Source organism: Phyllobates terribilis, unplaced genomic scaffold, assembly GCF_046119375.1.
Source record: "Phyllobates terribilis strain yellow unplaced genomic scaffold, ASM4611937v1 Scaffold_8__6_contigs__length_399053987, whole genome shotgun sequence".
Classification (NCBI taxonomy): Eukaryota; Metazoa; Chordata; class Amphibia; order Anura; family Dendrobatidae; genus Phyllobates; species Phyllobates terribilis.
In genome coordinates this window covers 108,188,439-108,201,623 of record NW_027362768.1, presented here as the reverse complement: position 1 = coordinate 108,201,623, position 13,185 = coordinate 108,188,439, and the positions used below count along the sequence as shown (strand labels likewise).

The window sequence follows — 13,185 nt, the reverse complement described above, 5'->3', positions numbered from 1 at the left end:
ATTGTTTTAACACCAGAGCAGAGCAATGGCAGCAAGCAGGTGTCAGGGCATCTGCATGCACAATGTGGCGCAATTGCTTTTAGAAGGGCAGCAAAGAAGCCACTTCTCACAGGGATTGGACTGCGGAAGAGAGGTAAAGTTATTATTTCTGATGAAACCTCCTTTAGGCTGTTTGGGACATTTGAAGAAATGATTGTCCAGTGAAGAAAATGAGCGCCACCATAAGTCTTCCTGTGTACTGCTGTGTACAGTGAAGCATACTGACACCGTTGATTTGTCAGGTTGCTTTTTATCCATGGAGGGGGCTCACTCGCAGTTGTGTCTAAGAACACTGCCGTGAATATAGAATGGGATCTAAATATCCTCAAGAGCAACTTCTACCAACCATCCAGGAGAAGCAATTTGGTGAAGACCATGCTTTTTCCAGCATGATTGAGTCCATGACACAAGGCAAAAATAATAACCAAGTGACTCGGTGAACAGTCATAGAAATTGTGGGTCCATGGCCAGGAAACTCCTGACATCTCAACCCTATTGAGCATCTGCTGTCAATCTTCAAAAAGTGGGTGGACAAACAAAACCACGGAAATTGTGAAAAACTTCAAGCACCGATTAGGTAAGAATAGGTTGGCATCAACCAGGATTTGGCCCAGAAGCCGATATCCAGCTGTTGGATTGAAGGTCAGAAGTCTTGAAAAATAAGGGTCAACATTGTAAATATTCAGTCTTTGAATAAACCTGATGTATTTGTCAAGAATTAAACAATTGACAATTAAAATTTGTAATTTTAATCATCCAGCTCCTGGATGGCCTTGATTTTTAATCTGTACTTTTACACCTCCAATATATTTTAAAGTTGAAGATTTTAATTTAAAAGCATCATTTTAATATTTCCATATCATGTCACCCTTCCCCATCCTCCCACCTTGTGAGAAAAGCACAGCCCCTTACTCTCTCATGCCACAGCGGTGCGGTTACTTGTCACCATACCCCCTGTGACTGCAGGTGGGTAACCTACTCCAGAAGTGTAGAGCAGGCATCGCTCGGCAGGAGCAGCCCTACCTGCCTAATTCTCTCGCCTTGTGTCTTGCACCTGCCTATGAAGGAAGTCTGTTAACTGATGGCCTCTGATAAACCTCATGTGTGGAAAAGGCTTGTGGCTGGCTTTACTTTCTCATGAAAATATTGGGAAATAACTAGAAGATTGATGGGCCACAAATGTCTCTTTACTCATAATTTGCGTATGAGGATGGGCAGTGTGCTCTTATGGGGTCTTTATTGTACTTCTAAAATATAATGCCTGCTACAGAATTGATTTGTGAAAACAAAATAATAAACAAATAATAACAAAATTGAATTCTTCCTTCTAAATAAAGGGTGGAGTAGTTTTTGGTAATCATTTCTTCATTAGAGAATTACATGAGAGCAATTTCCTAATTTATATTTCTAATATTCCCATCAGTTCTTGGTTGTGTTTTAAGTTACTTCCTACAAAGTCGCCAAGTCTGCTTATATTTGTTACCCTTGTTCTCAACTAATTTTTCTTACGACCCTGGAAAAGCTCCTGTCCTCAACATAGAAACGCAATTATTTCTGCATTTGCCTGTAAAATATATATTAGAATTTTTTTTTTTTTTTCTTCTTTATGATCTTTGGCGCCAATTATTAGATTTCTATGGAATTTTGGTTTTAAGTTACAATGTTTTAATTAAGTCGCCCATGCACTTTAGATCACGGTCAGCTGAATCCTCTTTTGGCCATCAATTATCGCTTCTAATCACCTTTTATATGCGTGCACATTCAGTTCAGCCAAGCATGCATGTGTTTTAATGGGGAGAGGGAAGTAAGCTGTTCTGACAGAGGCCTATTCCCCAAGAGAACAGCGGGATTGGGCATTGACCTATCGGGTCTGTTCAGAAGCGCCCACACCATTATATGGTCATCTGATCCCGGCCAGTGTGGCCTTCTACAATGGTGATCCCAGAACCAATCAATAGTGACTTGAGGGATTATATTATATGGACAGCACGGTGGCTCAGTGGTTAGCACTGCAGCCTTGCAGCGCTGGGGTCCTGGGTTCAAATCCCACCAAGGACGACATCTGCAAGGAGTTTGTATGTTCTCCCTGTGTTTGCGTGGGTTTCCTCCGGGTTCACCGGTTTCCTCCCACACTCCAAAGACATAATGATAGGGAATTTAGATTGTGAGCCCCAATGGGGATATCGATGATGTGGAATTAATGGCGCTGTATAAGTGAGTAAAATAAATATGGATGCTGTATACACTACGAGACATAATGTTGAGGCTATCTGGTTAGGAAAGATTGCAGTTAACCTCTGTAAATGTGATTGACCCTTGTTGGCAGTGCCACTCTTTACACTGCAGTCTTTCTACTTTTTTGATTAAAACAAAAAAATTGTGTAACAGAGATTTATGCAAGAAAATATATTTTTTTTTCGTATTACGATCTTGATTAAAAAAATTCGTAATCCTATTTTCACACTGGCCACTAGAGGTACTTGTAGACTCGTAGACCACTGGTTCATCAAGACCAGCATGAAAGTCCCAACACTTCTGATTCATGAAGAGGCACATGCTTATTTATGAATCGGGGGCGTCTGACGAGTGCTATACACCTCGCCACAAACGTTACTCCAGTCAAGGAATGGAGTATGATTTCTGTCTTAATAAATGCCACAATTCGTCCTGAATTAAACGTACTGGGGTGTCGCGCCACCATCCCACAACACCTCTACCTGTTTTGACGAAGCTGGAAGAAACTTATGTGCAACTTTTCTTTGCTTAACTCTGCATTGTGTAAAAAATTTTGCAACTTTTCAAAGAGATTTACGCCAATTCTGGGCCATAGTTCAGGAACAGTTTATAGCAAGGTATTCTAGGCCATAGTTCAGGAAGAGTTTACAGCAAGGTTCCATAATAGAGGCGGGATTACAATGACAATGATTACATCTCCTCTACATACAACTGATAACACAGGATCCACCCATCACCATAGGCGATGTAACAGCTGACCCTGCTCCCTCTCCTTACACGATGACCTTTGCACACGTTCATCTTGCACTTAAATACAAGTGTCAGGATCTGACCATTCTGAATAATGTACATGTGGTGTTTCCTGAAACAATAGAAAGTTTAATCCTTTTAAAAAAGAAAAAAAAGTTGCCAGTTTACTATGGAAAAAAATATTTAATACACAAACCTGATTTAAGAGATTTAAAGCAATTGGTAATATTTTGTGATGACACATTCCCTTTAAAGGAATTGCTATTTTGGTTTTACTCGGTCACATGCCGTGGCCATTATGTTTATGCATAGCTGACTTGCCGCTGTGTGCTTGACTGGCAGACCACTGAGCCATCTTTTTCCTGTTTTGCTTTCTTTTTCTTTATATAGAAAGAAGAAGGGAAAATTAAAGGACAACTCAACAACTCAGACTCCAGCCAGTATATTCGTGAGTTAAAAGATCAAATTGAAGAGTTGAAACAGGAGGTAAGTGCGAGCAGAAACTGTGTCTGTCTAAACACCCTCCGCATCCATGCATGTAGTCATGTGGACGCCTGCTGTACATATTATGGTGTCTGTTACATCTTATACTTTCCTCCGTCATGGATAATTAATGCAGCTTCTCATAGGAAATATTTCAGAGTCGGTTCTGTTGTAAATAACTATGCCGTGTGAAAAAAGGATGTATACATCTTACAACAGATTTGTATCCAGATTTTACAATACAACTTTCATACATTATTAAATATACCTTAGACCTGATGAGGCTGGTGTACATACTTTGAAAATTGTCAAACTAGCTGTATAATCCTGATATTAAAACAATTTTAATATTGGACAGAGAACTTTTAAAATTAGAATTTATAAGTTTATACAGCCGTTTTGCCAGTTTTTCTTTTTTTTTATGTTTAAGGAAGTACACCAGCCTCATCAGGGCTTAGAAATCCCCAGGTAATTAAGTAAAAAAAAAAAAAAAAAAGTGTTAGATGCTTATATTATACTGCTTTTTCCCTCTATCGCAGTTATATTTCTGTAGATCCTTTTGATGTGCGTCTGTTCGTTTATGCAAGCAGGCCGGCGTCACTAAGCGAACGCCATTCAGTAATCTTGCATATCGGCGGCAATTTAATATCCTGCAGACACAGCAGTAAACGCTGCTATCTGTAATAGATGGCTCAGTGTGCATGTGCTGCAGAGAACAATGGCCGCCTAACTCCTGTTTACCGGACGATGCACCGCATAGAATAATCTTTTGCTTCAGATCATTTCACCTGATGAACAAGTTTTGCTCATTCATCAGGTGATCGGCAGCCTGTTTTACATGGAAAGATTATCATGAAATTAGTGTTTTTAAGAACACTTGTGTACGGTGATCTGTGTAGATGCACCCTTACATTGCATTCACGCATCCGTGTGACACATCCTGGTGCTGGCTGTTTATTAGTTCATTTTCTCGGACAGCACACAAAACGGAATGAGTTTCTGATACGCGAGACTCAGAGCAGGTCCTATCCTCATCCATTTTGCGGATTAGACTTCACCATAAAAGTCTATGTGGATCCATAGAAAACTGATGACACACTGAAAATGGACTTTTTATACTTCAGAGTTCTATCCTAAATGTATCTTTTTGTTACTGATCCATTGCAAAGTGTCAATGAATAAAAAGTCAGTCTATCTGCTTCCGAGAAGAAAAAAAAGATGAGAGGAACGGAAAAAAAAAGCGAATCCATCTAAGATGACACCAGAGGAGAGAGAAAAACGTTTTTCTTGGATGGTAACATGGATGTGAGAATGTAGAATTGGGATAAATTCAGAATAGTGCTGAAATTTTTGGATCAGTTATGTTTCCAAATTGAGGCTATGATTTACTCCACGTACTCGTCCTCATAGCATGCGGGTGCAGGCAGTAAATGCTATTTACATGCGCTAGCCTGTTCTAGCACATGTCCCCTGCGCACACTGTCTGTGTATGGCGGCTCTTCTGCGCGCACAGTTTGTGTATGGCGGCTCTTCTGCGCGCACGGTTTGTGTATGGCGGCTCTTCTGCGCGCACGGTTTGTGTATGGCGGCTCTTCTGCGCGCACGGTTTGTGTATGGCGGCTCTTCTACGCGCACAGTTTGTGTATGGCGGCTGTTCTGCGCGCACGGTTTGTGTATGGCGGCTCTTCTGCGCGCACGGTTTGTGTATGGCGGCTCTTCTGCGCGCACGGTTTGTGTATGGCGGCTCTTCTGCGCACATTGTGTGTATGGCGGCTCCTCTGCGCGCACTGTCTGTGTGTATGGCGGCTCCTCTGCGCGCACTGTCTGTGTGTATGGCGGCTCCTCGGCGCGCACTGTCTGTGGGTGTATGGCGTCTCCTCGGCGCGCACTGTCTGTGGGTGTATGGCGTCTCCTCGGCGCGCACTGTCTGTGGGTGTATGGCGTCTCCTCGGCGCGCACTGTCTGTGGGTGTATGGCGTCTCCTCGGCGCGCACTGTCTGTGGGTGTATGGCGTCTCCTCGGCGCGCACGGTCTGTGGGTGTATGGCGTCTCCTCGGCGCGCACTGTCTGTGGGTGTATGGCGTCTCCTCGGCGCGCACTGTCTGTGGGTGTATGGCGGCTCCTCGGCGCGCACTGTCTGTGGGTGTATGGCGGCTCCTCGGCGCGCACTGTCTGTGGGTGTATGGCGGCTCCTCGGCGCGCACTGTCTGTGGGTGTATGGCGGCTCCTCGGCGCGCACTGTCTGTGGGTGTATGGCGGCTCCTCGGCGCGCACTGTCTGTGGGTGTATGGCGGCTCCTCGGCGCGCACTGTCTGTGGGTGTATGGCGGCTCCTCGGCGCGCACTGTCTGTGGGTGTATGGCGGCTCCTCGGCGCGCACTGTCTGTGGGTGTATGGCGGCTCCTCGGCGCGCACTGTCTGTGGGTGTATGGCGGCTCCTCGGCGCGCACTGTCTGTGGGTGTATGGCGGCTCCTCTGACCTCAGTCGTATTGACGCCAGCCCTATGACTGTATTGTAGATAAATAGAGGTAAATTCTGGGATGTGAACCTCCAGGGCCTCATTGTTTCCCGCACATCGTCACACCTGACTAGATGTAAAATAACATTTTGGGTGACTCTCTGGAGAGAGGCTTTATAGTAATTACTTTGTGTGATGCCGTTGCCTGTAGCTTCAATCCCTGTTGAGGTTTATGTGAAACTCGTGCTGTTTTGCCTAAAGCACATGTGCAGATTTGTGGTTGCTTACCGTTGTGGAGAAAGTATGTGCTGGTATGACCGAGATTGCAAAAAAGGATACTTGCCTAATGTCAGTTAAACACTGAATTAGAAGGTAGTGGATTTGTACATAAATGTTATATAACTCTTGTAACCGTTCTCCTCATTGACGGTGTTGCTCAATAAGCCATCAGTGTGGAGCTCTGATATCACTGATCACCTAGTATTTCCCAAGAGCGCACACTGTATGCGCGGGACCAGGCTGCCGCTTATATGTTCAGTCTTATCAGCCAGTTATTAATAGGAGCATATACATACCTGTGACGGCACTATAGCAAGGCCAGTATGTGACCTCTCGTCTGAACGCCTTAATCTAACTTCTAAATGTTATACTGCATCTGTATCGTGAACGAGGATTCCCAAGAACGCTTATTTCATGATAATCTTGCAGTCTAAACAGTCTCCTCTACAGTGCAACTTTTAAACTGACTTGTATAAAATCAATTTTTGCAGAGCATTTTTTTTTTAACTAAGAAGTTGCAAAATCTGTTAAAGGCTGAAGCAAAAACAATTTTGGGTTCAAATTTGGCACAAAAAGACAGCGAAAACCAAGCGAACAAAAGTGACTTTATGAAAACTGCAAATGATGAGTTGGGCCCAACAGCCAAAGCTTCAGATCTTGAGGAATGTTCCCGCCAATGGCCCTGAGCGCTCTGTACAAATGTTAATATTGATCTTATGATTATCGTTTACAAAGTAATTTTAAGTATCCGCTCCAAATATCTTTGGTTTGGGGGCAAATGATCACTGCAGATATTAGAGGGTTATCTTGAGTGGGAGATGTTCTTCTCGAATGGACTTCCAGTTCCATATTCTTTATGAAGAGCGCTGCAACCCATCAGATCTTCAGTGGAGAAATGAAACTTTCAGGCCATACACTCCTCACACCACTTTCACCATGATGTTTCTGCAGTGTACCATATAGGAACATCTTGGGTTATGGCTTTCTTTTAGCATTGTATGTTTTTGGTTTTTCTCTCCTCATTCCTTGGATTTGTGAACTTTGACCATGGACACAGCCATCTTTGTAGATATATTCCTTATCATGGTCAGTAAAGGCATCCTCCTTTTTTTTTTCCAAACAAATATTCAATTTGTGGATGTTTTCCATGTTTGTGTATAGAATTCTGTACCCAGGGGAGATGACTGTGTTCCCAATAATGTATCAGTGGCGTTCTGCTCAGAGGGAGGTTATCATGTCTATTCACAGATCCGAGGCTTTCAAATTGACACACAGGCCTCATTCAGACATCTCTTTTGCGTGCTTGAAAAAGGAACTGATTTTTGGATCCAATTTTTCATAGAATCTGAGAATGTTAGAGTTGGAAGGGACCTCCAGGGTCATCTAGTCCAACCCCCTGCTCAATGCAGGATTCACCAAACCATCTCAGACACATGTCTGTCCAGCCTCTCTTTGAAGACGTCCATTGAAGGAGAACTCATCACCTTTCGTGGCCGCATGTTCCACTCATTGATCATCCTCACTGTCAAAAAGCTTCTTCTATCTAATCTGTATCTTCTCCCATTCAGTTTCATTCCATTTCTTCCCGCGTTTCCATGTGCAAATGATAATAAAAATGATCCCTCTATACTGTGACAGCCCTTCAGGTATTTGTAGAGCGCTATTAAGTCTCCTCTTGGCCTTCTTTTTTGCAAGCAAGTTAAACGAACATTCCCAGATCCTTTAACCGTTCCTCATAGGACATAGTTTGCAGTCCGCTCATCATCCTGGTAGCTCTTCTCTGAACTTGCTCCAGTTTTTCAATGACTTTTTAAAAAAAAAAATGTGGCCGGAACTGGACACAGTATTTTAGATGAGAACTGTTTGCCTTTTTTGCTGCTGCATCACACTGTTGACTCATGTGCTGTCTGTGATCTATTAGTATACTCAAGTCTTTCACATGTTCTGTTGCTTAGTTCTATTCCTCCCATTCTGTAGATGTAATTTGCGTTTTTTCTTGTCCAGATGTAGAATCTTGCATTTCTCCCTGTTAAATATCAGATTTTTCTTGTTTGCAAAAAACTCAAAACTTGAAGATTTCTAATGATTCTCCCTTTCAAGGGTGGGTATAGGCATTAAGAAAATGTGTCTATCTATTGGATCCGTATCCTGCACTGTGTGCGCTCCTGTCACCTGAGCTGTTCACCTCTCTAAGGTTTTTGAGTGATCATTGGAGGGGTGCTCTCCTGACCTGAACCCCCACCCATCTGCTTGCCATGAAAATTGTATTAAAGTATGAAAAACATGATAAAGGTTTAGTTACTCTTAAAGATTTAAATTTGGTTTACTATTGCGTATATAAAATGCTTTCTTTTGTCTTTTTCCTACAAACTGCGCTTTACTGGCCCACTCTTGCCTGCTGTCTGCCGCTGTCTTCAGTCTTGGTTGACAGGCTACAGTAGTAACGCCACCACTACTTCAGCATCACAGTGATTGGCAGCAGCAGTCTCGTACACTGTGGTTGTCATGTTACCACTTTGCAGCGAGAAAAAAATATTTGAAAACACTTAATTTACATGTTGGACTGTCACTTCCTAAACCCTTCTAAACAATGGTAATCTGTTAATACATTGAGAGGCTGATTGTGAATCAGTAAACTTTCTTTTTGCATTTCTGCACCCTCTTGCGCGGCATGCTCCTGCATACAGAGGACTGCGAAGCATGCTCATATAAGAGAGAGGACTCCTTCGTCGGCCTATTTGTGGGCCCACAATGACAACACAAGCTAGTAGAGAGCTTGGAATTACTGAGTCTGAATCAGTTTCTTAAAGGGGTTATCCAAGCTTGGGACAAAAGGCACCCATACACATCAGATGGCCAACCGGTCCTGCCAGCATTGGCGGGTTTGGCCGACTTTCATCTATTGTGAACTGATGCCTTTACAAGAGGATGTCTCATGTTTGATCTTACAGACCAGCTCTAGTTGATGATCTGGACATATATTTTTTTATTTTATGGGGGAGTGAGTAACTTCTTATGTTGGGTCTCTAACTGTTCAGTGGAAAACAAATTGGATACTTTTGGGCTGCGCTGAACCACTTGATCAGGTTTTCAGTCATTAATCCATTGGTGAAAGTTATTTTGAAATGGACCGGTTTGATAGAAGCTTATGCAAGTGGTAAGAAGATCTCCTCCTTTGTGCCAAACCCTGCAATACAAGCTTCAGGCATGAATTATACAGAGGCGTGCAATGGATCCCCGGGCATTTGTGCCTTGGTAATCCTTGAACTTTGCTTAAAGCGCTTGCCTTGCCTTGTCCACGGTGGAGATGGCCGTCCATGGTAGGCTTGATGTAACAATGGATACAAGCACATGATGTCCTCTACCAGTACTAATCTAGGAAACTATTTAATCTACGAGTGATACTCCAGTATATTATCAAGATGGCCCCCTTTTACAAATAGCAATATTATACAAATATAGAAGTAACAGGTTTTTTCTTTGTTTTATCATCTTGGAGTGACCCCCAAAATCTGCCGTTAACTGAAGTTAAGAGAAATCTGCTTTCATCATGGATGGAAAGGAAAGAGGTAATTGTGACAGAAGTGTGCCGGCTCATTAGATTGAAACTATTAGGGAACAGCTTCTTCATCAATTTTTACCATTACTTTATAACCGGATCATCGTTCTGAAAGAACAGCAGAGAAAAAAATCAATTCTCCCATAATGTCCCTTCTCGTCAGACTACAGTGAGTAACTTACAAAATAAAGCTGCACTCTGTTAAATGCTATATATGCTGACATTGAATATATTAAATTGGAATTGCATAACTTCTATAGAAAAGTAAAAATGAAGATACTTAAGTGCATAAATTGGCCAGTTCTTGTGAGCCCAATAGCCAACGACAAGACGACCCTCTCTGTTGGGACCCTGACATACCTCTCCCGGGCTAAAAGCCTACAATCACATGGGCAGGGAGGATCAAGTTCTGCTGAAAACCGCCATAGGCTGATGGGTGGAGTGCTCAATCAGAAGGTGTGTGCTACAAATATAAAAATGACAGTCCCTTCCAAACAAAGTCAAATCAGCCTATGGCGGTTTTAAACAGAGCTTGATCCTACCTGCCTATGTGATTGTAGGCTTTTAGTCCGGGAGGGGTATCATGTTAGGTTAGGGTCCCAGCAGAAAGGTTCGCCTTGTTGGCTATTGGCCTCACATGAATTGGCCTGTTTATGCACTAAATCTTCATTTTTACTTATTTTCTATAGCAGTAATGCAATTTCATATATTCAATCTCTGCATACCATAGCATTTAACAGAGTTCAGCTTTATTTTGTTACTACATGTAGCGTGGCTCTTAGGTTGCACCTGTTCACATTTAACTTTGTTTGGAAGTGACTGTCAGTATTTTGATATGTTACACATTGAGAAGTCACCAATCCCGTCCTCCAAACAAACTGCAATGGTTAATGGGTCATCTCAACACCTTTTTATTATCAAGACCAGCGGACTGCTGCAGGTCCGGGTCTCCAGATCTCTGCCAGCACCAGAAGGAAAGTTTGACTGGCTGTAAGCACTGGGGGGGGGGGGGGGGGGTTTACATAGATGGACACCCCCTTTATAGACTCTGATAGAAATGTTGACTGAAGGGCCAGTTTTGCCAATTTTTCCCAATTCTTACTCACTGGCCGGGTTCCTATGCACAAATAACTAAAAACAAAGCGCACACATGTAAGTATGTGTTATGCTATTTTTCAGAAGCAAAGATGGAAGCATCTCGTGCCAATTTAGCTACAATGTATACATAGGTCACAGTATACGTTCTGCTGAGCGGAGCTTCGGCACAGCAGCCTGCCTTCCCCACACCCACCTGCTCTCCTGTGCGGCGATTCGGTGACATTAGAGGTGTGACTATACCGTACTAGCTCTGCTGTACTCGCACATTACACCTTATTCAATGAAAGAAGCGCTGCAGCATCTTGCAGCCTTTTGCAACTACTTTTAAGAGCACTGAGTTTTTGCAGCAATAATCTGTACCTTAATTCAGCTTTGACCACTGTTGAGGAAATACTATTCTGAATACAACTGTGAAAAAGCTACAAGGCAGGGAATTTCCCATGGCTGGTCATACCCTGGCTGTCACTAAAAGTAATGTGCATTATAAATTAGGTGTGAAATAAAAAAATAAACGAAACACTTCTGAAATGGTACATATGAATGTATAACCTTTTATCCCCCCAAAATCCAAAGAATATAAAAATGTATGTGATTCCCAGCAAAACGTGACATGTAGCCATTTTGCTAACTCCAGTGTCCACTAAGTGGCGCTGTTATCAAGTCATACTTGCTTTCCTTTGGTAATTCACTGAAATAGTTACATTTATATACACACATACATAAATCTGTTTTATTAAACATTTGAAGTGCATGTAAAGAAATTTAAGGACATTAACTTGCTTTTAAAGACTCCTTTTACCCATTTTTTTTCCTTAGTACAAGGAATATTATTTGGTGCACATTGTGCTAAGTTCTCAACTCGAGTACTCAAATATATCCTAATTTTACCGTTTTTTTTGTTTTCTAGATAATTTTAGTACAGCAGTTAGAGTGGCTGCGTAGCAAAGGCACAAACATGTTGGATTATTTCTAAGCCATATCCTGCAATCTTATTTTTTTTTCATAGCTACAAGTTATTTACACACACAGGTGTGTGTGTATGTATATGGAGAGAGAGGGGCAGAGGGGGAGAGAGGGAGGACAGAGTATTCAGACCCCTTTAAAGTTTTCACTTTTTCATTGCAGCCATTTAGTAAATTCTAAAAAGTTAATTTCTTTTTCTCATTAAAGTGCACTCTGCACCCCATCTTGACTGAAAAAAAAAAACAGAAATGTAGAAATGTTTGCAAATTTATTAAAAAAGAAAAACTGAAATATCACATGGTCATAAGTATTCAGACCCTTTGCTCAGTATTGAGTAGAAGCGCCATTTTGTGCTAGTACAGCCATGAGTCTTCTTGGGAATGATGCAACACGTTTTTCACACCTGGATTTGGGGATCCTCTGCCATTCTTCCTTGCAGATCTTCTCCAGTTCTGTCAGGTTGGCTGGTGAACGTTGGTGGACAGCCATTTTCAGCTCTCTCCAGAGATGCTCAATTGGGTTTAGGTCAGGGCTCTGGCTGGGCCAGTCAAGAATGGTCAGAGTTGTTCTGAAGCCACTCCTTTGTTATTTTAGCTGTGTGCTTAGGGTCTTTGTCTTGTTGGAAGATGAACCTTCGGCCAACTCAAGTCTGAGGTCCAGAGCACTCTGGAAGAAGTTTTCATCCAGGATATCTCTGTACTTGGCCGCATTCATGTTTTCTTCAATTACAACCAGTCGTCATGTCCCTGCAGCTGAAAAACACCCCCATAGCATGATGCTGCCACCACTATGTTTCACTGTTGGGATGATATTGGGCTGGTGATGAACAGTGCCTGTTTTTCTCCACACATACTGCTTAGAATTATCACCAAAAAGTTCTATCTTCGTCTCATCAGACCAGAGAATCTTATTTCTCATATTCTGGGAGTCCTTCATGTGTTTTTGAGCAAACTCTATACGGACTTTCATATGTCTTGCACTGACAAGAGGCTTCCGTCGGGCCACTCTGCCATAAAGGCCCGACTGGTGGAGGGCTGCAGTGATAGTTGACTTTGTGGAACTTTCTCCCATCTTCCTACTGCATCTCTGGAGCTCAGCCACAGTGATCTTGGGGTTCTTATTTACCCCTCTCACCAAGGCTCTTCTCCCACGATTGCTCCATTTGTCTGGACGGCCAGGTCTATGAAGACTTCTGGCGGTCCCAAATTTCTTCCATTTAAGGATTATGGAGGCCACTGTGCTCTTAGGAATCTTGAGTAATGCAGAAATTCTTTTGTAACCTTGGCCAGATCTGTGCTTTGCCATAATTCTGTCTGAGTTC

The 13,185-nt window shown here is 42.5% G+C and overlaps 1 protein-coding gene across 7 annotated transcripts in view; it reads left to right on the top strand.

Annotated features, from left to right (window-relative positions):
* EVI5 (ecotropic viral integration site 5) overlaps positions 1–13,185 on the top strand; it is a 156,216-nt gene that overhangs the window by 123,878 nt on the left and 19,153 nt on the right. For all 7 annotated transcript variants that reach the window (XM_073643196.1, XM_073643195.1, XM_073643192.1 and 4 more), the window contains one exon: positions 3,415–3,510. In XM_073643196.1, the coding sequence (XP_073499297.1) occupies positions 3,415–3,510 (96 nt within the window). The remainder of the gene's footprint in view (positions 1–3,414; positions 3,511–13,185) is intronic.